Here is a 27478-nt window from a genome sequence, read left to right on the forward strand (position 1 = left end):
CATAAAAAGGAAATAAATAGTGGGGGTGGGGGGAGGTAGAGAGAGCGAGAGAGAGAAAAACAGCCAGATATAAAAAGAAATAAGTGGAGAGAGATAGGTCAAAGGGATTTCGCTTGGCTATGGCAGCTGCTACCAACCAGTGAACAACCTGGTACACAAACCCAATCCTCCCGTTAAACATCTGTAGAATGTCATCTGAGTCAATTGAGTTATAACACAAGGACTAACTGTCAAGAGTGCATATACTGTTGTGCTTTTATTTATGTGGAAAATATATCAGATGTTTTCTACAGAACGGTCTATTTTATGGAACAGAACAACGTAGCAATTATGCCATGTTCCATTTATAGTAAAAGGGAACTGAAAAGGCAACGTCAATCAATTATTCTGTCCCCATCTCATTTAACGACTATACGCCTCTGGAATCCATAATAGTATACTGATCAACAGCAATGTTTGCACATACTTATTAAACTGCGACACCTCATTAACACAGATAATCTGAGGGCAGACAGACAGAGCAGGCAAGGTATAAATACTGCTCAGGATTCTCTACATAGAATATTGTTGTATATGTTCATGAAATGAATAATAAAAAGTGTGTGATACAGCTCAAAACCAACCATATCTGTGTGCACTGTATTGCATTCACATATTTTCCCACCTGCCATTAATCAGTATGCTAAATGAATGCATGGGAAAGACCCTCAAGATCTGTTTAAACATTTCCACTAATCTGCAGGAGTGCTTTTGCATTTCATGCCAAGTTAACAGCATGGGGGGAAAAGCCGCTGGTCTAAATGTAGTTACATTTACATTTAGTCATTTAGCAGACACTCTTATCCAGAGCAATTTACAGTAAGTACAGGGACATTCCCCCGAGGCAAGTAGGGTGAAGTGCCTTGCCCAAGGACACAACGTCATTGGCACAGCCGGAAATCAAACCGGTAACCTTCAGATTACGAGCCCAAATCCCTAACCACTCAGCCACCCGACTCCCTACTGGTTCCCCATGTCTGCAGACGTGTTCAGAGCTGATGTTGGGTGCCCTGCACTCCCACCTGCAGTGAGGAAATGATTGTTATATTAGTGCAGGGGAGGAAAGCCCCTGGTTTGACAGAACCCCCCCCCCCCCCCCCCCCCCCGGTGAGCTCACTTCCTGTCGTGTTTACAAGAGCCCCAGATGATTCCATCTACTCATCTCTGCTCGTACCAGGAGTGTATATCACAAGCACACACACACGAAGGAAAACAAGTCAAGAGAGTGTCATCTGATGTCTTTCTCTTTTACTGACAGGTCGATTGAGTTCAGCAACATACAAACAGATGTGTGTGTTATATGTTTGTGTGTGTATGCATGTGTGTGTGTGTGGGAGGGGGGAGTAGCTGAGAGAGTCCCAGAGGTGACACAGAGCACACACACACTGCACTCGCTCCAGTGATGGATGTTGATTGGAGGAGGATGAGGAAGTTGGGTGCTCTCTGAAAGGCACGGGGGGGGGGGGGCTCTGAAAACAAGTCCAGTGGTCCAGTAGAGAAGAGAACAGGGCATGATGGAACCAACAACAGTGTATACAAAAATAACCTTTAGAATACAATTTACAAAAAAGAGCATTATTATTATTACTACAATCTTATCTTGAGCCCGTTTGCCATTGTGATAGGACTGGCTGTTTTCACCAAAGTCCAGTCAATTAAAACTTTGAACATATAATTAGAGACATGAAAAAAAAAAAAAACAAGATAGAACAATGACAACCCTGAAGTATTTGCTGAAACAAAAGGAGGGCAAAACTATTGACAGTTTGGGCAACCTTATCAGGGACAGAGACTCATGCACTGACTTCTTACATCTTCTGTTATTAAGAATACTTAAGACAGCAAAATCTGAAATATTATATACCTAGTCGCCCTGTACATTTATTAAACAATGCATATATAACTGGAGCTATCGAGAAGTTAGCGAGGATCGAAACAAACAGAACAAAAACAAAATCCAACAGTAGTCCTCAGTCCCTAGCCACACGCTTCTGTCACAAGTCTCAAAGCACAGAAGACAAGAAAGTGTCTTTCCGAAATGCTAAAGAAAGAAACAGAAGAGGTGTAGAAGTAGAATGTCAGTTTCTCTTTTTCTTTCTTTCTCTCTCTTTCTCTCTTTCTTTCTTTCGAAGGATAAGGCAGGTACATGGTCCCAGCAAAGAAGGAGAGAAACACTGAAACAACTCCAATAGGAACCAAGGGGACTAGGCAGGAACATCCAACATGGCCGACTTGGTAGTGATGCATAACTGGAACAGTCCGCTCCAGGAGTTCTGTATCTACGGCGATTAGAAGAATAGCACCAGCACACACACACACACACACACACACACAGAGAGCCCCTGGCAACCAGCGAGAGTACAGCGCACCGGTGGAGCGCTGCACCTTGGGTAGTTCATGCATGTTGCTCTGCAGATGGGTGGCAGTTCAGGAGGAAGGAAAGAGAGTCGATGAAAGGATGGAACAGCATTCAGGGGCCTTCTCCCTGGGATACAGTGGCACTTAAAGGAGCGTGTAGGTGAGGGGGGACAGTGGGGGGGCTTTGAGGTTTTAGCATGTGAGGAGAGGAGGGATGGGGGGGTTGTCATGTCCACTTCGAGGGGGGCTCCCTGGGGCCTTTGGGTTGTGTGGATCGCCTACCGAACCCTGGGAGAGAGGAGAAAAGAAAGGGAGGTTAGCGTGGCCAGTGGAGTGCTAATCTGTTCCATCTGGCCCCCATGTACCCCTCCTCCCCACAGCACACGTCCTCTCCTCCACTCACCCACCCGTCTCTGCGGCCTTGGTCTCTGCCGCTGCTGCGATCCCAGAAGTGACGGGGCCAGGCAGGGCCACCCTGCCCGCGGGCTCAGACACGCCCTTACTGTCCCGTCTCTCTCCGGACACGTCTAGGGAGCAGACAAACACACACACACACGTCAGCAGATGAGTGTGTAGCAAGGTACCCTTCCTATGCTTAGCTGGCTCTCTGACTCCACTGGACAGAGAGGACTGTGGGAAATTACTATGACACTTGAACACAGGCTCCATGTACAGAGGCTAGGGTGGAAGAGAGTGAGAGAAAAGAGAGAGAGAGACTAGCTTCAAGAGAGGAGTAATAAAGAAGTGGAACCAGACACCCTGCCAGACAGAATGACAACCAAACAACACACACAGACAGAGACAGACAGAGACAGCTAGACAGACCGAGACAGATAGACAGATAGAGCCTTTTCGCTGGTTAGAAAGGCATGACTGATTAATTTTCACGGAGATCTGCGGTGGTGATCAGATTAATTATGAGAGAGCTGCCCATCCCGGCTGTTTAGCATTTCAGAGGCAGAGGATGGGAGGGGAGGGGAGGGAGGGGAGGGGGGGGGAGGGGAGGGAGGGAGGGAGCATGGCCCTCACTGTAAGGGGTTACTTCAAAGACACTGACAGAATGGAAGTTTGGACACACACACACACACGTAGGAGCGGCTGAGTGTCCTGCCACGTGTAGGCCCTAGTGTCAGGAGGAGCCTCTCTGAAACATGCACGTACCTTTCTGTGATCTGAGAGGAGACCCCATGCTGGCTCCTGGCCCTGGCCCTGGTCCAGCCCTCTCCCCTGCATCACTCTGCTCCACAGCCCCCAATAACCTCACCTCTGTTGGGTCTGTAAGGAACAAGAACACACGATTAGTGAGAGAATTAAACGAGAAAGAGAGAGAGAGAAATCACTCCAGCTTTAACCAATCAAGTCGTTTTATTTAATCTTACCATCTTAATTGTATTCTTGTTTTTGCCTCGTTTTCAGAAGCATTCTGTTATCGCCCATGTATGAAATGTGCTATTAGGAATGAAGTTTCATTTTATTTCGTTATGTAAAGACTATTACACAGGCATCAACACAATCCTTCATGTCCCTTGCTCTCCTCCCCCTCCCCTGCTATTTTGTGTTACGAGCCACAGCTTATCATTACTCATCCACACATGGCCTGAGTCAAATAACGTACTACTAACATGGTGTAGAAGGTTTTAACAAAGACAAAAAAAGACCAGGGAGATCAAGGATGCTTCAGATGTTGACGTGCTTCAACTTCAAATAACTTGCGCCCCCTTGTGGTGGTATAGAGCACTGCACCAACTAGCTGGACAGCAGTGATACTGATGGAGTCAGTGTGGGACCAGGTCATTTCCAGCCAGGACAGACCAGAGCAGATCAGACCAGACTAGCCAAATCAGGCCAGGCCAGACCAGTCCAGGCTATACCAGATCAGGCCAGTCCAGTTCAGTCCAGGCTAGACCAAACCAGGCTGGGCCAGGCCAGGCCAGACCAGATTCAGGGGGACGCACCTGTGGCCAGTATGAAGGACTCAGGGGTTCTCTCAGGGAGGGGGGGAGGTGAGTCCTCGTCACTGTCTGGGCAGACAACATCACACGTTACAGGGGGTGGGGAGGAGGACGAGGATTAACGGACGGCAAAAAAGGTGGCAAAACAGAGAATAAGCAGCCAATGTGCCGACCTGCCCCAGGCGGCCCCATGGAAGCTGTCCCAGGGTCAGCTGGCCTCCCCAGATCCCAACTTCAAACATGAGGTGGAAGCTGGAACACTGATCCAAGATCAGCAGTTAAGGCGAACCCCCTCGGACCAAAGTCACCCGTCACAGCCAGTCACAGCCAGTCAAAACCAGTCTAAACCAGTCACGGTCCGTCACAAGCAGCCCACACCCACAGCGCAGACCATATCCCCGCACCCCAAGCAGCCCGCTCCAACGCAGGCCATTCCATTAGGAGCTTCAATCAGAGGCGACATGATGATGACGCCAGGAGATTTAGAGGTGATCAGTGAGCCAGAACACAACCCAGGATCTGATCCTGTCTGTGGATCTGATGCCAGGACAACGTGCACAATGTTGGAACAGACTTCATACAGTGTACACGGGAGCACACACAGAGATCCCACACCACACACACACACACACACACACACACACACACCACACACCACACACACACACACACACACACACACACACACACACACACACACACACACACACAGAGATCCCACACACACACACACACACACACACACACAACAGAGACCCACACACACAATCTTCCTCTCCACACACACCACACACACACACACACAGAGATCACACACACACGCACACACAGAGATCCCACACCACACACACACACACACACACACAGAGATCCCACACACACATTCATGACATTCCTTACAAATTCAGCCCCCCCCCCTTTCATATGAATAGAACCTCTACACTTGTCCTGCCAGCTGGACAGACCTTTACATTCATCTCACAGCGTACTTAAATCTCAGAAATACTTGAGGGGCGGTTTTGATTTGGTGCACCAGGCAGAATCAAACCGTGGAGCAACCCCTCAGAGTATACAGTCTCCATGCAAGATGACACAAATCAAGCGAACCCTAAAGCACCCTACCAGTCCCCGCTCGGTACCTGCGCGGCTACGTACCTGATTGCGTTCCCGTTGGCGACGGCGTCTTGGAGGCGTTCTGCCCGGCGATGGACATCGGCCACACCTTCCTGCTGGGCATCTGGTCGCTATGGTGTGGCGCCTTGGAAACCGTTGCCGTCGCCGTAGAGACACTACATGAGACGGGAGTGGGGGCGGAGTTTCTCGAGCTCTTGGCCTCGCCCTCCCCCTCCGCGTCGGAGTTGTCTGAGTGGAGGGGATTGGTGAAGCTCAGAGCAGTCCTGACGGGGGCGGAGCCACAGGGCTGGGGGGCGGAGTCTCGCACGCGGTTCTTTTCAGGTGTGGTTGGACTCTTCTCTAGGCCAGGGGGCGCGGCCCAGGCGGCATGCCCCGCCTTCTCCCCCTTCAGGGCCAGGTGATTGGGCCGGAGGGGGACGGGGCTGCCCCTCCCCCCGGGCTGGCTCTGCCCCCCGGGTAGATTCTCCCCCGCCCCCGAGTCCTCGGAGAAGGAGACGTTGTTGGAGTGGCGGGCCTTGAAGGCGTGGCTACGCTGCAGGATGTTGCCTCCGTCGAAGCTCCGAGGACCCTCCTGCAGCGGAACCTTCTTGATCTCGATGCTCAGCTTCCTCTCCGGCCGCTTCTCGCCGCCTCCGTCGCCCGGCGAAGGGGAGGAGGGGGAGGACGGGGTCAACGGGGGCTTCTCGGGCGCTTGGAGGCTGTCCGAGCCTGATTTGTTGTAGTTCTCGTTGAGGTCGGGCCCCTGTGCATTGTGGGGGTTGTGGTTCTGCTGGGCCTGGGCCAGGACATGGATGACTGGTTTGGGGTGGTAGCGGTCGTTGTCCTGGCGGACTTGGGTCACCGTGGGGAAGGCGGAGGGGGGAGATGGGGTGAGGATGGGGGGGACGGGGCGGGGCTCTGGAGGCTGCAGGATCTCCTCCTTCACATCCCCCTCGACCTGACTGCTGAGGGGAAGAGAGAGAGAAAGAGAGAGAGAGAGAGACAGAGAGAGAGAGAAGGGGGAGAGAGACAGAGAGACAGAGAGAGAGAGAGAGAGAGAGAGAGAGAGAGAGAGGAGAGAGAGAGAGAGAGAGAGAGAGAGAGAGAGAGAGAGAGAGGGGGAGAGAGAGAGAGAGAGAGACAGAGAGAGAGAGAGAAGGGGGAGAGAGAGAGAGAGACAGAGAGAGAGAGAAACAGAGAGAGAGAGAGAAGGGGGAGAGAGAGAGAGAGACAGAGAGAGAGAGAAACAGAGAGAGAGACAGAGAAACAGAGAGAGACAGAGAGCGAGACAGAGAAACAGAGAGAGAGCGAGACAGAGATAGAGAGAGAGGTGCTGTCAGTTTAACCCACAGACCACAAAAACGTACCCCACTCTCTCACCACCAGGAGGCAGCACACAGCCTGGATGCCAACCTGGTCACATAAGAAAAACACATTCCCTGCCCCTCACATAAACAAGTCTTTCAATGAATTATGGCAGTGGCTGGCTAGTCAAATGTTACTGCATCAAATGTGTTTCTAATGTGTAGCGTCTGGAGTGCAGTAGACTGCACAACAAAGAGCTCCCTCAGACTGAGACACATCATCAGGAGGGGGACCACTAATAACACCAGGAGCTGTGTATCTGGAGCTGTGAGGTCATACTGTGACAACAGAAGACCACGGGGGGGCGGGGGCGGGGGGGCAGAGAGACGACAGTATGATGAGAAAGTGAGAATGACAAGAGACGAGAGAGAGGAATGAGAGATAGACTGACGAAGGGAGAGAGGAATGAGAGGTAAAAAAAAGAAAGACAGACAAGAATCAGAACGCGGGAAGTGAGAGAGGTATCTTTTTCGACCAGATTTAACTGAAAGAATATTGAGATGGCAGAATGAAGGTGACACAGCAAACCACAACAGAATGGAATATTCACACACACACACACACACACAGAAACACACAGAGCACTGGAATGATGACTTTGGGTGCCAGATTAAGAGCACATGACAGAATAGATCAGGTGTGGCCTGGTAGCGCATGACTCTGTAAAACACACGTCCTGGGAAACATGCCGTTTAGCACTGACTGTCGTTTACATTGAGTCATTTAGTCATTTAGCAGACGCTCTTATCCAGAGCGACTTACAGTAAGTACAGGGACATTCCCCCTGTGGCAAGTAGGGTGAAGTCCCTTATTTGCCGAAGGACACAACGTCATGTAGCACGGCCGGGAATCGAACCGGCAACCTTCTGAGTAATAGCCCGATTCCCTAACCGCTCAGCCATCTGACTCCATTGTCCGTTTAGTCAGGATATGACCCAGAGATGGTATCAATTGGAGACATAACTGTTACTATATCACTGGCAATCAGGCCCGACCAGTGTGTGTGGGTGGTCTGTTACTCTGTCCCTTTATGATGTCATCAGAGGGGTCAGAGGTCACAGCTGTTGCTGCCTGTTGGCCCGATCTGAGCGCGTACAGCACCCAGAGAGCAGCGCTCCACCGAAGCAGCAATGCTAAGCTAATGCTCCTCTTTACAGCTAGCGCGGTAGCTACGGACGCTACCGACGCCCCTGGTGTTGCTAGCTACCTGGAGGCCTAGTGGTCCTCAGGGGGTGACTGCTGAAAGAACTCATCACAACCAAGAACACAATCTTAGCTCAGCTCACGCCCATAGCTTACAGCCCCAAGTGTGTTTGTGTGCGTGCGTCTGAGTGAGTCATTGTGACTCACTATGTGTGTCCTTGACGTGACTCTCAGTGGAATTCCTGCAGTATTTCACTAGAGATGTGAGACACTATGAACATAGATAAGTCTACTGAAATAACCCTGACTGCAGACCTGCGGTGACTGCTGTGTGCTCTAAACAGCACGTGACTTTGTCTTTAGAGAAGACTAGACATAACAACACACACACAGTACCTGCGTATGCGGGGTGGCTTAGGGGGCGGGGTATCCCACCTCTCCTCGTCTGATTGGTGGCTTGATTTCTCTGGGCTGCTCTCATCCTGAGGAAGTCAAAAAGCTGAGTCATGATTGGAGTCTGCAGGTCACGTGACTTCAAGAAGGATAGGCAGGGTGAGGGTCAAATCAGGTCTCCACTCTGGGTTTGTGTGTATGTGTGTCTATTGTTCCTAATCCAGACCCATGTTCCTATTACAGAGTTTGTACTGACATGTTTGGTTCACAGAGTATGACAAACATTAATACTGTCTCCCAGCCTGTCTGTCTGAATGTCTACCAGTCAATCAGTCTGCCTGCCTGTCTGCCTGTCTGCCTGTCTGCCTGTCTGCCTGTCTGCCTGTCTGCCTGTCTGCCTGTCTGCCTGTCTGCCTGCCTGCTATCAATCTACATACCTCTGCGTATCTCTCAGCCTGTCTGTCTGTCATTGTGTTGTCCTAATTTATACAAGATACTTTCTAGACGTGTCTAGGACTGATTGTGTTTCTGCCGTTCTCTCTTTCCCAGATGTGGTCCAATTCTCAGGCTCCAAAGGCATTATGGGAGAATGATGTCACAGATACCCTCCTTTCTAAACAGGAAGTCAGCTTCCTTTGCTGGCACACTGCCAGATCCTTCCCTCTCCTCCCTCATTCCCTCCCTCCCTCCCACCTCCTCCCCTGTGACTTGCTCAGTTATTTCCCTGTGTCTTACTCATAGCTAAGCAGCATCCGGTCTTTTCCTTTCAGAATCAGAGACAAGCTCTGTGTGTGTGTGTGTGTGTATGAGAGAGAGATCAATCCCACTGCCAGTTGTCAATGTGAAAACTCGCCCCCCATTTCCCTCCTCCTCCTCTCTCTCTCTCTTGTAAGAAACTAAGCTTCCTCGAGGCCAAGGAGGATTCTTAGAACACGAAGACAAGACGTGTGTGTGTGTATAACAGCATCTGTCTGACTACCACATCTGCTCTCACCATCAGCTTCTGGTGGGAGTTAAATGTGCTTCCTGGAAACAGAAAACAGTGTGTTTATGCATTTACGTGTGTGTGTGTGTGCTGGTTTGTTGTTCAGCACTTCCTGTAGACTGAGCGCACACAGCTCATGAGTGTGTTATAGGAAAGGTGTGTTACAGAGAGCTTTTATTACGTGGAGTGTGTGTTACAGAGGGATTGTGAGGGGAGAGAGTGTGTCTGAGATAGCAGTAGCAGGCAGAGGTAACATGCCTAGTCGTGCTGTTTCCACAATGGAATTTCAAATATCTGACTCTGCACTTCTACAACAGGGAGTAGGACGAACACACTCCATACAGCAGAGGAAGAGAGTGTTCACCTCAGTGCGTGTGTATGTCCTCACCATGCCGTCTGGTATCTCTGAGTTGGCAGGGCCCTCCAGAAGGAGCAGCTGTTTCTCAAACAGCTGGGCGATGGCTCTGTGGACCAATTCATACTGCTCCTGCAGGAGGAGGAAAAAGAGAAGGAGGAAGAGGTGGAGGAGGAGGAGGAAGAGGAGGGATGGGAGGAGCAGGAAGAGGAGGAGGGATGGGAAGAGGAGGAGGAGGAGGAGGAGGAGGAAGAAGTGGAGGAGAAGGAGGAAGAGGAATGAGCATGAGGAGAAGAGAGCACGCTAGAGAGAAACAAAGTAATACAGAGAGAAATGTCTTACCTTGGTCTGAACAGCAGAGTGCCTCTGTGTCCTCATCTCCTGAATCAACCGGAACACATTGAAGTCTTCTGGAATCTTCTACAAAACAACAAGCAAATATCCATACAGTCAGTGGCCTATCCACCTAGGAGTGCATGTGTGTGACTGTGTGTGACTGTGTGTGACTGTGTGTGTGACTGTGTGTGACTGTGTGTGACTGTGTGTGACTGTGTGTGGCTGTGTGTGACTGTGTGTGTGACTGTGTGTGACTGTGTGTGGCTGTGTGTGGCTGTGTGTGACTGTGTGTGACTGTGTGTGTGGCAGTACCCCAGCTTTGAGAAGGTTCCATGTGTAGTCTATAGCACAGATAGCCCCCGTCCTTCCACAGCCAGCGCTGTGGAGACACAAGACACATTAGCAACACAATATCTGCTATGTCACTACCTTCTCTGACCAAGATCCAGCTCTCTCTGTCTCTCTCTCACACACACACAGTCTCTCATGCCAGGTATCCAGTAGGCCATGTGTGTTCCATCAGGAAGATAATGACTTGCCTAGAGCCTTCCTGCCTCATTACTGCATAGCAACCACAGCTATGTGTGTCTAGGTGTGTGTGTGTGTGTTTGTACCAGACATACTGTCATACACCCCTGTAGCAGCTCCTTTAATAGTTGATGCCATTCCCAGAAGCCCCAGACCTGCTGATGAGAGCCCGACCCCCTGCTGGACGCCACATGACTTCCTGGGTAATAGGCCTGCTCTGGTCTCCCCCCTGGGACATGAAAACCAGTTCCGCGGCGGGAAGATGGCACGGTGTGTGTGTGTGTGTGTACCTGCAGTGAATGCAGATGGGGACGTGGTCGTTCTCTTGGTACTCCCTCATCAGACCAATCATGTCGAGGATGGAGTCGAAGGAGGAGGGAACATCATGGTCGGGCCAGTTCATGTAATGAAACTGTGTTATCCTTCTAGTGTCCTGAGGAGAGGAGAGGAGGAAGGAGAGGAGTGGAAGAGAAGGAGGGAGAGGAGGAGAGGAGGGGAGAAGTAGAGAGAGGGAGGAGAGGAGGGAGAGGAGAAGGAGAGAGAGGAAAGGAGAAGAAGAGAAGGAGAGGGCGGAGGTGAAGGAGGATGAGAGGAGACAAGAGGAGGGTAGAAAGAGAGTTGAGTTAACAGTTTCCCAGAAAGCTGCCCTCCCAGTAGACGACACAGAGGCCTCTGTTGCAGAGAGACTGGGCTGCTAGATCAGAGACAGAGAGCTGCTAGAAACATGTACTGGGACTTACACTCTCATTCTCCACAGCCAGGGTCCTGATGAAGTAGTCTGTCCTGGCCTGCTCCGATTCCTACAGCACACACACACACGTTGTTGAAGGCCACTGTCTGTTTCTTTATAATAAAAAAACAAAACAACTGTCTAGCTCTTTGTGTGCCTGGTAAACTGAGAACTGCTGACTTGGCATCTGACACACAAGCATACATGCACGCACACACAGAAGTACGCACGCACACAAGCCACACGCTTGCACACCCACACGCACGCATGCATACCACACACACGCTTGAGTAGGGGAGGAGGGTGAGATGTTGACTTACACAGGAGACTGTGAACGGGCCGAAGGACATGGGCTCCTCTCCAGACAGAGGAAAGTACCGCTCACACTTTTTCTAAAGAAGGAGGAGAGGAAGTAAATGTGGTTAAACTGTGAAAGAATGAGAACACACAGAGAGAGAGACAGAGAGAGAGACACACAGAGAGAGAGAAACACAGAGAGAGAGACACACAGAGAGAGACAGAGAGAAAGACACAGAGAGAGAGAGACACACACACAGATTTGCTTGACATAAAAACACTTTGGATCACCAACATATAAATCGAAGCCCTGTCATAATAGCGGGCAGATGTATGGATTTATGACAGAGCACTTCCCCTGAGCTTGATCCTCTCAGCAACATAAGCGACTTACCCTTCCCATCTCAAACTCTCGACAGGCCATCACGATGACCTGCAAACAGAAACACACAGAACACCTCAGCAGGAAGTTCACCGTCTGTTCAGAATACTGGGAGGAGACTGTTGGTCCCCGGCAACACTATTAACCCCCCTCCCTCTCTCTCTCTCTCTCTCTCTCTCTACTCACCGCTACGTTATACTCCCAGTTCATCCTCCAGAAGTCGAGCACAGTGTTGGGTAGAGGACCCTGGGTGGCAATGTAGGCTTCAGGTCCATCAATGCCCTACACACACACACACACACATATCAGCACAAACACAGAAGCCAATCAGCAACAAGAACAGGAAGAGAGGAGGGCAGAGGAAGAACAAACAAAAGGAGGAGGAGACATGATGGATCAGCAGAAAAGAGGAGGAGAGAGGAGTGGAGGAGAGAAGAGGAAGAGGATGAGTGGAGGAGATGAGGAGGAAGAGGATGAGTGGAGGAGAGAGGAGGAAGAGGATGAGTGGAGGAGAGAGGAGGAAGAGGATGAGTGAAGGAGATGAGGAGGAGTGGAGGAGATGAGGAGGAGTGGAGAGGAGACAGGATGGATCAGCAGAAGAAAGGAGGAGAGAGGAGTGGAGGAGAGAGGAGGAAGAGGATGAGTGGAGGAGATGAGGAGGAGTGGAGAGGAGAGGAGGAAGAGGATGAGTGGAGGAGATGAGGAGGAGTGGAGAGGAGACAGGATGGATCAGCAGAAGAAAGGAGGAGAGAGGAGGAGGAGAGGAGGATGAGTGGAGGAGAGAGGAGGATGAGATGAGGAGGAGAAAGTCCAGGCAGTTGTACATGGTACATAGTCAGTGTCATCACATGTCACAAGGACCCATTAGGACAAGGTGGCTCTCAGTGTGTGTGTGTGTGTGTGTGTGTGTGTGTGTAGGTGTTTTGGGGATGCTTGTGTCTCAGCCACACACACACTGTACCTTGATAAAGTTGGCATTGACATAATCTGTGTCCTGATTGGTGGTTTTCAACGTCAGCTTTACCCGAGTGTGGTCAACTGAGGAGAGAGAGGCCGCACGTGTTACACAGGAAGTGAAAGGGATGTATCATTTAAAGAGGCCAAAGAAGTGCAGAGAAAGAGAGATAAAGATTAGAGAAAGAGAGTGGGGGGGGGGGGGGTTGAGGGTGGACAGAGAGGAAGTCTGAGGTACAGGAACCATTATGTAAGCGTAATATTGTATAAAGCACTCTAATCTATATTTAACCTACCATCTGCAGTCCCCTGAACAGAGTCATAGTGGGAGGGGCTAAGAGCGAGCTCACAAACGCACAGATGTTCAGCTTTGTAAGCTGGTCCGTGACGTTGGTGTCCGTGTGTGTGCGTGTGTGTGTGTGTGTGTGTCTGCATGTGTGTGTGTGTGTGTCTGCATGTGTGTGTGTGTGTTCCTTACATGGCAGTATGTCTTTGTATCTGTTCTTTTTCACGTTCTCCTCCTTCTCGCCCGTGTTGGTGGGGTAGATCTTCTCCGTCCTGTATTTGGTGGACAGCCTCCGTAATCTCTGCAGACCGGAGAGACCAACCACATATGGAGCGGTTAGCATCAGGATCGTGACAAGAATGTTTTCGTGTAGGTGGGTAAACAGATTGATTCCCCAGGTTAGCCGTAGTTCAAACCACACAGCTTCAGAATCCCTGGAGCTCCACCCAGAGGCTCACAGTCCCCACAGTGCAGCTCCGCACTGAGGCCCGCCCTCATCATCAGTCCCTCATCAAGCCATTACTCCTCAAGAAGCTCCACAGGGAAGACACAGACCTTCTCCCAAGAGCTTTTCTAAGTCACTCTGCTCCCTTGGGTCCCTCAGCAATATTTGAAACAACTCCATAATCTCCGTGATGAGGCCTTTGGCCCAGCTGTGCTCCATGCTGAGGCCCTCTGCCCAGCTCCGCGCTCAGGCCCTCTGCCCAGCTCCGCGCTGAGGCCCTCTGCCCAGCTCCGCGCTCAGGCCCTCTGCCCAGCTCCGCGCTCAGGCCTTCTGCCAAACTGCAGTGACAGTGAGGAGTGCTGCTCTGCTCTCCCAGACCACTGCTTGCCCTGGGACACTCGGTAATGAGAACCTGCTCTAGCACATTATCTCCCAGGCCCAACACACACTCCCAGAAACACACCTACACAGGGACACACACACTTCCTGCTAACTCTGAGTCAGAGTGCTGATGGGTGAACTCATAATCACATGTGGCACGGTAACAGACAGTAGAATCAATTGTACCCATAAAGAGTTCCGCTGTTCCGCCACTTGAAGGAACTTGTGGCCTTGGAACCCGGGGAGAATTCTAGAACTCTTCACGCACACACTGAGGTCAAACAGCAACTAGGTTATTCCTTCTCCATCCTCATTGGACCACACACTCACATGACGTACCAACCACACTGGGTTTCTTCGCTTTCTTTGCCCCCTCTCCCTCCCTCTCTCTCACTCTCTCTCTTTCTCTCTCTTTTTCCGACTGAGAACAGCGACGTGGGCGTGGAGGAAAGAGGCGCAAGCGAACATTCTGTCTCCCTCTCTTCCTCCCCCCCCTCCCCAGCCCATCGCAGACAGGTCATGATTAGCTGTCAATTTACAGAAGCTCGATCCATGCATCTAGAATCATTGTCACTAGTGTCAGCATGTGCACACAACATGCATAAAGCCATTGTCTTCTTTTGTGAAATAAAAATATGTTATGAAAAGAATAATGAAGAACATAGAATTCTAAATACTTTGTCTAAACACTTTGCTACTGTTATGCACCAGATCTACACATACATATACACACACACACACACACACACTGGATAACACGTTTACCAACACCCGATCTGGACAGCAGAGGAGTGGTGAATGTGTGTGTGTCTGTGTGTGTTTACCTCAGACTGCTTTGCTGGTAAACAGAGCTCTCAGAAGAAGACAGCAATCACATTACAGCTATTCTGTTCTCATGTAAATTACATTTTCATCATCTGCTTCTGTGCAGAAACCTGCTGAGAGACGGGGTCAGACACACACACACACATCAGTATGTGTGTCTCTGCATTTAGCATTAGACAAAGCTAGCCTCTAGCTGCTGGATGGGGCAGCCTGATCTTTAGACCTACAGGGTCTGACCATGCAGTGATGTCTCCCAAACAGACAGCCACTGCCCCACATATGTCTCTCTGCCTGCCTGTCTCTCTGCCTGCCTGCCTGTCTCTCTGCCTGCCTGCCTGTCTCTCTGCCTGTCTCTCTGCCTGCCTGTCTCTCTGTCAGCCTGCCTGTCTCGCTGGCAGAGCCTGTCTCTCTGTCAGCCTGCCTGTCTCGCTGGCAGAGCCTGTCTCTCTGCCAGCCTGCCTGCCTGTTTCTCTGCCAGCCTGCCTGTCTCTCTACCTGCCTGCCTGTCTCTCTGCCTGCCTGCCTGCCAATACACTCATGAACAAAACCTTGGACGTAAACTGGACGGAGAGGGTCTGAACCCTCAGTAGTCCCTGCCCACCAGGGACAGAGAGAGAGGGGGGGGGTCAGAGAGAGGGGGGGGGGGGGGGGGGGGGTCAGACAGAGGGGGGTACGTTGTTGCAGTATTACAGGCAAATGTCACACTTTCTCTCACTTCCTCTCTCACTCTTCTCGGTATCCAACCCCAGATTGTCACAGGAAGTAACGACACTCCGTGTGAGTGGGCTAACTTCCTGTCACCCTGCTCTTACACTTTACCCCCCCCCCCCATCTCTGCTTTCACAGGAGAAAGTCACACACACCTCTTACCCCCACTGAGGCAAGTCAAAAACAACCCAAACGTCCCGTCTTCAATTTCCCCTTTGTATCCACTATCCTCCATCTTCCCCTCTCGTACTTCTTCGAGATGGGGCGACGCCCCGCTGCTTCCCATGGCAACCTCAAAGACCCTCCACAGGGCGTGGCCAGGGACAGCTGAGTTGGGTCTCTCACACACACAGAGTCTACTGCATCTTAATCTCTCTATCACATTGTCATTGTCTGTGTAGAAGATATATATATCATACATCATATTTCCTCAATGAAGTGCTCCCCTGCCCTGCTCTCGCCTGCCCTCCTCTTCCTCCACTCCCCAGGACCTAGCCTAGCCCAGGGAGAGATCGAGGGAAATGACAAAGAAGAGAGATGTGGTGTGTAGAGGTTAGAGTCTAACCTACTTTCTCTCATTGGCTAAATAAGTCAGTAGAGTCTCCCTGGTCTGAATTATTCACAGCCAACCGGGCCATTGTAGCTCTGCACCCCGCCTCGCCATTGGTCCAAACGCTAGTTTCCGGCAGGCGGAGGTAGTTGGCGACGGGGATGCGGGTTTCCATGGAAACAGGAGGCGGAAGGTTGCATGTGTGTGGGGGGGGGGGGATGATGGCAGAATGAACACCCTGGGTCACCTCTCAAACACACACAAACATGAAAGCACACAAAAGCAAACACACACATGGGTTCACACAACACCCTCAAGCTCAAAGACACATTCAAGCATCCAGTTAAATAGGTCACCTATCACCACACTGACACAAACACACACCTTTGCTGCACTGGATGCAGGTATGGCAGTTTGACACTCAAGGCACTGTCTTACACACACACACACACGAGACGCTGGGATGTTCTACTCATAACAGTCGGGTGTTTTTCACAAGCAGCTAAAAAGCCTCAGCATTAGCTTGTCACACAAGGACATTAGTGACATAAACAGGGTCCCCATGTCACTGCCCCGACAACCCCTCCCCGACCCCTCCCTGACCCCCAGCCTCCCTCCTGGCATGCTGAGGCCGCATGGCCCCTACCCACCAGCCATTGGGGCGAACCAGGAAGTGTCGTTCTCTACTTGACCCCTTGATTTTCACTGGACAACGATGCTAGGTATTCTGGTTCCAACCAGAACAATGCTAGGTTGAGCCATGCCGCGTCACAACCAGATGGTGCTAAGCTAACGTACGCTAGCCCCTCTGTTGCGGCGACGGTCAGGGTGATGAGCCCGGCGTGGTGGAGACAGGAGGGGCAGCACTGAGGGCGGAGGAGAAGCGGGCGGAGGACAAGCAGCCATGACCTCAGTTCTACAGGAATGCAGGCTCACTGTCTGCTGCACGGCCTGCCACTCCAACCACAAGGTCTGTCTACAGGAGAGAGAGGGAGAGGGGGGGAATGAATGTGTGTGTGTGTGCGCGTGTCAGAAGTGTGAGGAGCTGTTGTGGAGTTGGAGGTAAAAACAGGCGTAATACACTGGGCTGGTGGTCAGACAGGCTGCATTTAGAAGACAAACACACACACAGAGAGAGACACAGAGAGAGAGAGAGCGAGAGAGCGAGAGAGCGAGAGAGCGAGAGAGCGAGAGAGAGAGAGAGAGAGAGAGAGAGAGAGAGAGGGAGAGAGAGGGAGAGGGAGAGGGAGAGAGGGAGAGAGGGAGGGCAGAAAGAGAGAGGGAGGGAGAGACAGGAGACATGATGACAAGAGAAAATAGAAAATGGAAGTAGAGAGTTGTAGAAGGGTGGATGGAGAAAGGGAAGGGAAGAAGGAGAGAGACAAGGAGAAGGGAAGGTTGAAAGAAAACAAGAGAGAGGGTGGGTGAAGAGAGAGGTAATATGGATAGTCAACAGTGAAGGAGGCGGAAGGGTGAAAAGGAAAAGTTAAAGCATGACACGAAGGAAGTGTGAAGTAAAGGTTTGAGGGTGAATGGGGGGGGGGGGGAAGGGTGAGAGAGAAGGATCATGGTCTTTTATACTGTAAGGAACATGTTGGCTTGCAGTGTGTGTGTGTGTGTGTGTGTGTGTAAAATTCTCTCAGCTGGGAGATTCAACAGACCAAACAGGATGTCGAGTCACGCAGGCCAGAAATTAGCCCTGACTTCTCTTCCTCTCTCCTCATTTCTCCTTCCCTCCAATTCCTTCCTCCTCTTGTGTTTGGCATTCCCTCTAGGCGTTTCTTTGGCTCATTTGGAATTAGCGGTGCTAGCCCCGTTAGCACCAATAGTGAGAGTGTGTTCCTGTGTTCAGAGATAAGGGCTGGGCTTTTAGCCTGCAGTGGCTAGCTGCGGCTAGCCCTGGGAACTTAATAGGTCTCCTGCTGCTCCTAGCTGAGAATATACACGTGGGCCATTATATAATCCTTGTCATCTGGAACAGCCCAGCTACATGTATGTGAGTGTGTGTATGGTGAGGGATTAAGAGCTGTTTTGTCTCATTTGTAGGATGAAAGGTTCTCTTTCGCCTCTTCTATGGCTAAAACAACAAACAGGACGCTGGGACTAGTCACCTAGTCAAACATCCCCACTGAGTCAGTTCACATGCCACCCTGAATTTTCCGTCAACGCATGTGCACAGACACACACAGACCCGCACACGCGTACGTACACAAACACACACACAGCATAATAGCATCATTTCCTGTGTGTTGTGATGTACAAGGCTTGGATGGGCTCTGGGAATGTTCTAGCTTGGTGGGTCAGCTTTGATCCGCATCAAGCTGCCCGTTCCAACACACACATACACACCAAATCTAATCACTTGCACAGCGGAAATACTTCACTGCTTTACAAACTCAGCCCAGCTCGGATGCAGAAACCCTGGTTTTGGGTCAAGCTCTCATTTCCAGAGGGTGAGTGAAATGTCTGAAATGTCTCAGTGAACACATGAGAGTTTATGTGTGGTTTTGGGAAGGAGGATGAAAGAGGGGTTGTGACACCGTAGAGATCAGGAAGGTGTATTGTGACAGTGAGGGTTTCCAGTCTTGTGACACAAAAAAACACAGCGTTATTTTTTCATCTTGTGACAGAAAGAGGCTCAGCATTTTGTGTGAGAATAAACAAAAAAGATACAAACTAATCCAAGATCTTTTCGTCCTCCGGGAACACCTCTCCTCCTCCTCCAAGAAGGGCTACTAGCCCGTGGTGTACAGACTCTGAGCAGTGGGGCTTGTAGCCCAGTCCGTGGTGTACAGACTCAGAGCAGTGGGACTCCTAGGCCAGTCCGTGGTGTACAGACTCAGAGCAGTGGGACTCCTAGCCCGTGGTGTACAGACTCTGAGCAGTGGGGCTTCTAGCCCGTGGTGTACAGACTCAGAGCAGTGGGGCTTGTAGCCCAGTCCGTGGTGTACAGACTCAGAGCAGTGGGACTCCTAGTCCAGTCCGTGGTGTACAGACTCAGAGCAGTGGGACTCCCAGTCTGTGGTGTACAGACTCAGAGCAGTGGGACTCCCAGTCCGTGGTGTACAGACTCAGAGCAGTGGGACTCCTAGTCCAGTCCGTGGTGTACAGACTCAGAGCAGTGGGACTCCTAGTCCAGTCCATGGTGTACAGACTCAGAGCAGTGGGACTCCTAGTCCAGTCCGTGGTGTACAGACTCAGAGCAGTGGGACTCCTAGTCCAGTCCGTGGTGTACAGACTCAGAGCAGTGGGACTCCTAGTCCAGTCCGTGGTGTACAGACTCAGAGCAGTGGGACTCCTAGTCCAGTCCGTGGTGTACAGACTCAGAGCAGTGGGGCTCCTAGCCCAGGGAAGGACAGGGTCACACACTATTAATATTACAAGACAAACAGAAGCTAAAAGTAGAAGATCTTCACCGTAAACAGCGAAAGCCACACAGAGTGTTTCTCTCTCACTCTCTCTCCTGTTTCCTTCATCTTTATCCCCCTCTAAACCCGGGCTGGTTTAGCCAAACACTCTTGAAACAGAATGGATCATCATGATGGAAAGCTGTGATCCATTAGAACTATATACATCAATGCTGGCTTACGCACTTCAAAGCACAGTCGTGTATTGAATACTATATTATTGTATTAAGTGTAGAAACCGTTAGGTCATTCCTTGATAATTATCTCCAATCATCAAGAGATGCAGATAATAAAATTCACACCATGCGATCATTACTATCTGCGTTGACTCCTTGTTTAAGACACACATTGGCAGTCTAGACATGGTTAAGACGCAAGGGATCAGTGTGTGTGCGCGTGTTACCCCGAGCACATCAAAGGCAAAACCAAACACACATGCTGTTCTGGGTCTTCCTCAAAACCTGCTCCCTTTTGGCACACTCACACAGAACATCACAGTTTAACGTGGGGGAGGGATAGGACACGGGTGAGAATTAAGTGGAAAGTGTCTGTACGTTATTGTGTGGTGTGAAGGTGTGAAGGTGTGCGTGTGTGGGGGGGGGGTTGTGTGTGTGGGTGTGTGTGTGTGGGTGCGTGTGTTGCTGATGTGGTGAAGTCAATGCTCCCTGTGACCAGAGGACATCCTCCTCCCTCTGCTTCTCTCTGAGAGAAGCCTTGTGTAATAGTGTGTGTTAAGGTGTGAGAGCTTCAAAAAAAAATGCAGACCACATGTGAATTAACAGAGAGACCGACAGACAGAGAGCTAAACAATTATGGAGAGAGAGAGAGAGAGAGAGAGAGAGAGAGAGAGAGAGAGAGAGAGAGAGAGAGAGAGAGAGAGAGACTCCAGGCCTCCCCTCCTGTCCACAGTCAGGCGTGAGCCTCAAACAATACCTCCATCTTCCTCTCCCGGCTCCTGCCCCTGGAGCAGACAGGCTGGGTTGCCAGATAACCGGATGACACACTTCCCCTGGGCCTGGCCCGGCCTGGGGCCAGACCCCCACAGACACACCATGCTGGGCTACAACAACAGAGGCCCTTCTGACTGACTGGGCATGATCTCAAACCTGGCAACCCAGCCAGTCTCCTCCACTTAGTGCAGAACTTGAATCAGCTGACTCTTCCTTACACACTTCCTTACACACTCAGCTCATACTGTAGCCACGGAGACGCATGGCTGATCGAGGGCCAGCAGAAGACACGACAAGTTCCTGTCTGAGAAGAAGACATAACGCAGGTTTCACACAAGTCCCCTAAGCCCTCCGTGCCCAGAGGCTCCCTTCACCACCCAACATGCCTCTTTGTGATGCGCTGGATCAATCAGTGTTCGTCCTAATCGAACGTGACAATCTCACAAAGTCACATTGTACAAGCATTAACCCCATGCTGCCCAGTCGATCGTTTGCTCTCAGGACAGCAGCCCAGAGAAGACCGTCCAAACTGTCAGCATGCAAGCTGCTCAGCCTGTGTGTGTGTGTGTGTGTGTTTGTGTGTGTGTGTATGTGAGATGTGTGTGTGTGTAAGTGAGATGTGTGTGTGAGTGAGTGTGTGTGTTCTGCTGTCCGTTATCCATTGTCAACCCACTAGATCTGATAAACGGGTGAAGCCTCTGTTAGCAGCATATTGATTTGCATGCTATTTGGTTGTGGCTAACTCCCTGTGGTATGGTCCATCATGCAGAGGCATTAGCGCATCGATAGCAGCCAGGCCAGACTAGCAGCGTATAGATTTCCATTCTACGCTAGTTTGGATGGATCATTATGAATACAATCACTTTACTTGGTGTGATGGCCAGTTTGCACCATTAATCTGTAGCTTGTGTAACGCACGGAGGGAATGAAGCCGTTTGGTGAGTTTGAATGATAATAAGCTATGATGATAACTCGAGTCATGAATGTAAGGCTGTGAACAATGCAGGTCTGACAGACGTCTTCTTAAACATAATTCACATGGGACTCGATTTTGTCAAATTAGTCATCAACGTGTAACTAAGAATATTCCAGAGCATTTGAGGATAGACGCAAGTAAAGGCTAGTCTCTAAACGTGGTCTGACAAGAAGCCCAGAACAAGCCCGTATCCCAAATCTATAAAGCACTTCCCCTCACGGGCTCCTGCGAAGCTACAACGCCCCTGGTTCTTGCGCAACATCCGCAAACGCTCCTTGTTTCAGACAGACTGGTCATCACTTACCACCACACCATAGCCTACAGCAAAACACTCCCCCAGCAAAATTGCCTTTTTGCTTTAACATGGCAAATACACTGTGTAAAATATTAACTGCTCTGAGCTCAACATTAAAGACAAAAGTCACACAATACAATAAGACAAAGAAAGCAACTGGGAGAAATGTGTGTTGCCGCCGGGGGACGTGTAGGACAAAAGTTGTCTGCCCACTTCACTGATTTTCCTCTTTACGCGAACCCAAATTGGTTACAATTGCAGAGCAAGATAGTCTACTTAAAGCGTGTATTGTTATTACACATTCATTTGAATTCGAAAGGCTAGGTTAAGGGTTGAAACGCCGAGTTGTTGTCAACGCTAGGCTACCGACTAGCCCCTGTCAGGGAAGCAACCTAAACAATAGCTCCACATTTGAATGGCTTACATCTTAATGAAACCCATGTCAATATGTAACTAGTAACCCGTGTGGCAACGAGACCGTGTACAATAAAACAACAACACCTTTCCAGCGTAGCCTTTAGCCTGCATGTCAAGCAGTTATGTAGCCTCTGGGCGCATTGATTGCAACATTATAACAATCGCATGGCTAATGTTACATGTGGTTAGCGAGTCAACTAGCCTTTCCGCTTAGTGCTAATATGTGAGGGCGTCTACAGGGGCACAGCAGTAAACCATGTAATTTATAGAATATATCGAACAGGGTAAACTACATGGCCAAGGTGGGCGACAATGCCAGGCCGCATAACAAGCCTGGAAAAATGAGTAAGGGGCTCGCGTGAGAAGTGTCGTCTACCTCGCCTCCAGACAGTCTGGCAAACGAGTCAAACATTTACTCGGGGAATCGAACACTCCGCATACCTAAGCTAGTTTATCACAAATACCAGTCTAAACCAAATACACAGTGGTTAGGACTGTGTAATCTGAACTCCGAATCCAGCATTTTGTTGGGGTAGGCTAGTGATTGAGAGAACAGGAAACATTTGTTTAGATCACCATGACCATCCCGCGGTGCCTTGCGTCGGTTTTGACCAGGCTTTCCACCGTTTTAAGGAAAGGGGCCATAGCCCAGTTCAGCCAAAAATAACAACCCCAATAGGAGCCGGAGGAGCCCAATAGCCGTCTCACCATGAAGTCACTGCCAAAGTTATCTTCTCCTTTCTGGTCTCCGGTTCGCATAGCTTGGACCCCCTGGATGAACTTTCGTAGGATGCTTGCCTGGTCCATCCTCACAACCCGCAGTCCCGCGGTTGTCCCACGGCGTGGAGAAGAAATACGAAGTGGGGAAAAATAGGAAAATAAATAAATAAATACACTAAGAATACTACCAGAGAATCATTTCTGCTGCCCTATCGCCCCATGTTTTCTTTATCCTCGCCGTTAGACAATAATCCAAACAAACGTCGTCACCGTAACTCTTTCGCGTTTTTGGTCCTAAATAGTGACACATAAAGTGAGACTAACTATATAATCCCTATATCTAAAACGACAATACCCGGTCTACCCCTCCCTGTCTCTTTGCTGCCACATTCACAACTATGTTTCAGCTACAAAAGTATCCGTAGTGCACAAAAGACACTCTATAACATTTCCGCCCACTCTACGAAATAGCTTATAACCATTGGAGGACATACACATAAAACTACTCTGCGATTGGTGGATTTTTACGCCACTTTATCAAATGAACGTTTTAACTGGCCGACGAGACTACCTCGGTCACCACGGTCTCATTGGTGAATTCCCATTCCCCGTACGCAAAAATATGTTCTACTAGGAACAAAAGTGTTTGGGACATTTTCTTATGTGGTTTATACGTTGATAACAGACCGATAACTATACATAAACAAAACCACAACCAATTGGTTATGTAGAAGTGGGCCATGTCGTCCACTCACGATCCACTTATGGCGGTTGTTCTGCCACACGTTCTCCAGGTGCATACCAGGGCAGGAGGGAGGCAAGCCGACAGACAGCATTCCTGACCTGGGGGCGAGGAAGACAGATCTGACTGTACTTGGCATGCGCTCCCTCTCCAAGTCCCAAACAACACCAGAGGTGTGTCCCAACACCAATATTATTATACTATTTAGTATAGGATCATATAGGATACAATCAGGAGCGATTCTAGGATCAGAGCTCTAGGGGGGCTCAGCCCCCAATGAGAATGTGACATGGTTTCTTGTAAAAATGTTAAACCCCCTTGCTAATAAATCACGAATTTCACTGGATAACAATTCATACATTTATGAATTATTATGCAGAATATTGAATGATTGAAAAAAGAAAGAAAGTCCCATATCTTCATGAACTACCAGCATCAAATGAAACGATAATGATGTGTCAACAATAAATAAACATTGTTTTAACATGTTAGAGCACTAAAACTTATTAAAGATAATAATAATTCATGATAATTCTTCTTTTTTTAAATTATTGTTATTTTTAGGGGTGCTGAGATAAAATGTACGTGTGCTTGAGCACCCCTAAAAAGAGTCTAAACTCGCCATTGGGATGCACTATATTCAGTATTATGGTGTGGGTATTGGGATGCACTATATTCAGTATGATGGTGTGAGTATTGGGATGCACTATATTCAGTATGATGGTGTGAGTATTGCGATGCACCGTGGGTCGCTCAAACCTGAATTCATTCCGTGCATGCTTAATCAGGATGTGAAGGCTACAGGTTGTAGCCTGCACGTTCTGTCTCATGATGAACTTGAAACTGGAAAGATCACAGCCATGTTAAAACAAAGTGTTCGAAGACGTTCTGGTACACGTTTGTAGTTGCTCGGGAGGGCCCAGCTAGTAGAGGAGGTGAGCATTGCAAGAGAGTGACATACAGAGAAAGGTTAAGGTACAATAGTTGAATTGTTATTTAGCCAGTAACCCAGCAAAGAGAGGCAGCTAAATCTTTTTTTGCGTTTTGGACGTCCATATGGACGTCCATAGACTGACGGCGATGGCTGCTGATCTTTGCATGGATGGACGGACGGCGATGCTGTTCAGAGTGCCGTCCATAGAGGGAGCAGATATTTTGGACGGCGATGGATTAGCAGGGACGTCCCTCGTGCCGTCCATAGAGGGAGCAGATATTTTGGACGGCGTCATAGCCGTCCATATGGACGGCGATGCTGTTCAGAGTGCCGTCCATAGAGGGAGCATATATTTTGGACGGCGATGGATTGAATGTTTAGCAGGCTGTTGAGCTAACAACTACCGAAGGCTACCATAGCATGTAGCTAGCTACATTAACTTTGGATGACTCAATCTTTTGTCAAGTTAATTTGTATGAATTGCATGTTAGTGCAATATTTACGCCTTTATTCTGTTTTTTTACATAATCAGCAGTATGATCTCATGACAATATAGACTTGAAAAACAATATGTTATGGTTTGGGTTTGCCTATAGGCTACATATATTTTAATTATTTCGAGAATTGTTAATAAAGACTCATTTAAAATGTTAACATTGTGTTATGACCCTATGAAATACATTGCCATTTAGGTCTTTTAAACCGTCAGTTTAAAGTGTTTTATGGGTGGATTTGAAGCCACCAGTCAGTAGCTCCAATCTTGCGCACGAACTTTGCGCACGGAGACAAACGCAAAACAACAAACACTCGCTTGGAGCGGAGACCAATGCAAAACACAATACGATGTGTTGAGCCAAACCAAAGCCGTCAAAGGCTACCATGAATGTAGCTACAGCAACCGTGGATGACTCAATAAGTTTTGTCACGTTATTTTGTAACGTGTAACGTGTAATTTGGAGCCACCAGTCAGTAGCTCCAATGTTGCGCACGAACCACTTTGAGCGGAGACAAATGCAAAACGTAATAGCCTTGGAGCTACTGACTGGTGGCTCCAAATCCACCCATAAAACACTTTAAACTGACGGCTTAAAAGACCTAAAGGGCAATGTATTTCATAGGGTCATAACACAATGTTAACATTTTAAATGAGTCTTTATTAACAATTCTCGAAATAATTAAAATATATGTAGCCTATAGGCAAACCCAAACCATAACATATTGTTTTTCAAGTCTATATTGTCATGAGATCATACTGCTGATTATGTAAAAAAACAGAATAAAGGCGTAAATATTGCACTAACATGCAATTCATACAAATTAACTTGACAAAAGATTGAGTCATCCAAAGTTAATGTAGCTAGCTACATGCTATGGTAGCCTTCGGTAGTTGTTAGCTCAACAGCCTGCTAAACATTCAATCCATCGCCGTCCAAAATATCTGCTCCCTCTATGGACGGCACTCTGAACAGCATCGCCGTCCGTCCATCCATGCAAAGATCAGCAGCCATCGCCGTCAGTCTATGGACGTCCATATGGACGTCCAAAACGCAAAAATAGATTTAGCTTCTCCTGCCAGCAAACCAGTGAGTTAGTTATCTAAGTTATTTTTCTGGTTCTTGGTCGATCCCAGAGGAATAAAGTTAAGCCTGCTCTTCTGGGGCCTGACCTTGTTTGCAGCTCTCATTTACATTTTAGTCATTTAGCAGACGCACTTATCCAGAGCGAATTACAGTAAGTACAGGGACATTCCACCGAGGCAAGTAGGGTGAAGTGCCTTGCCCAAGGACACAACGTCATTTTGCTTGACAGGGAATCAAACTGGCAACTAGGGGTGGGCGATATGGCCAAAATCTTCTATCACGGTATGAGTAATTTTATATCACGGTTACGGTATATATCACGGTATAGTAATTGTTCTGTAAATTCAATTAAGAAATGGTACTGTATAACCATACCGTACATCATCACACTCTATTATTTATTTATTACAAACAAAAACAACTGCCTCACATGAGACAACACTTGAGTTAAAAACAAAAGTCTCAAACTGTACTGTAGCTACAATATCCAACTTATCGATTAAAGATTTTCTGGACTGCGTGAGCTTTCTAGCTAACTGTCTACCTGGACACAATAATTTGCGTTCGGGGGTTAATAAAGTACCTACCTCTATTATTGACTATGGAATCTTTATCATATGGCTTCAAATTTTACAATGAGGGGGCAAAACAAGTAACACTAGCAGGAAGTAGCATTGCTACGAGTGTTATGCTAGGTAACGGAAGCTAGCTAGCTTTTTTAATGAATGCTCATTAGGTATTTGTAGCCTACTTATCATTTTGATAATAGGCTAATATAGCTAATATAGACACTAAGAGCATGTGTTGCCTTCATTATAAGGCTTATATTAGGCTTTTAATTTGTTTGCGGCTCCAGACCGAATTGTTTTTTTGGTCCAATATGGCTCTTTCAACATTTTGGGTTGCCGACCCCTGTCCTAGATCAAGAATGCTAGCAACGCAACCAGTGTAATTTTACAACAAGAATTTTACAGCGCGAGACATAAAACTTGAACAACAAATCGAATTGGTTACCTGCAGAATGGGACATCAAATATATAAGTAATTAGCATCGGCATGAATGTGGTCCGCTTTGACAAAATACATTCCACATCGAAATTGCCGTCAGACCAACGCAAATGTGCTTCAGGTCAAACGAAAATAGCAAATCAAATAGAAGTTAAACTACAATTCTGAATATCGCAAGAATGCGATTTATATGATGGCTTATATACAATACAAAAACCAGACATTTAATTGACACGTGTAATACAAAAATATAGTATAAAGTATACCGCGGTTGAAACGGTATAGCCAAATCTCTCCCGGTAGACACATTTCTACCGTCGCACG

General features: G+C 48.8%; 1 protein-coding gene across 5 annotated transcripts; it reads right to left on the reverse strand.

Moving 5' to 3' along the window:
• Positions 1–1270: 1270 nt before the first annotated feature.
• ptpn12 (protein tyrosine phosphatase non-receptor type 12) lies at positions 1271–23583 on the reverse strand. 5 transcript variants are annotated; one of them, XM_047022612.1, is made up of 17 exons: positions 22879–23583; positions 13409–13517; positions 12938–13014; positions 12163–12258; positions 11989–12027; positions 11618–11689; positions 11308–11367; positions 10858–11000; positions 10352–10418; positions 10046–10123; positions 9713–9835; positions 8367–8452; positions 5505–6427; positions 4353–4418; positions 3559–3672; positions 2801–2924; positions 1271–2685 (listed from the first exon to the last, which is right to left on the reverse strand). In XM_047022612.1, exons 1-17 carry the CDS (start codon positions 22975–22977, stop codon positions 2676–2678), a joined length of 2286 nt encoding a protein of 761 aa, XP_046878568.1. In that variant the 5' UTR covers positions 22978–23583; the 3' UTR covers positions 1271–2675. The 5 variants fall into 5 exon arrangements, with proteins under 5 accessions (XP_046878568.1, XP_046878565.1, XP_046878566.1 ...); XM_047022609.1 differs by having other exon boundaries at positions 2805–2924; positions 22879–23580; XM_047022610.1 differs by having other exon boundaries at positions 2805–2924; positions 5505–6424; positions 22879–23579.
• Between the last annotated feature and the right edge of the window lie 3895 nt (positions 23584–27478).

Source organism: Hypomesus transpacificus, chromosome 7 (assembly GCF_021917145.1).
Source record: "Hypomesus transpacificus isolate Combined female chromosome 7, fHypTra1, whole genome shotgun sequence".
NCBI lineage: Eukaryota > Metazoa > Chordata > Actinopteri > Osmeriformes > Osmeridae > Hypomesus > Hypomesus transpacificus.

Excerpts from the sequence above, each read along its gene's own strand:
- ptpn12 (XM_047022609.1), bottom strand. The coding sequence starts at position 22,977 with ATGGACCAGGCAAGCATCCTACGAAAGTTCATCCAGGGGGTCCAAGCT. Across the intron at positions 12,259-12,937 it reads TCAATGCCAACTTTATCAAG|GGCATTGATGGACCTGAAGC; the intron begins GTACAGTGTGTG and ends GTGTGTGTGTAG. Across the intron at positions 10,124-10,351 it reads GGAACCTTCTCAAAGCTGGG|AAGATTCCAGAAGACTTCAA; the intron begins GTACTGCCACAC and ends GTTGTTTTGTAG.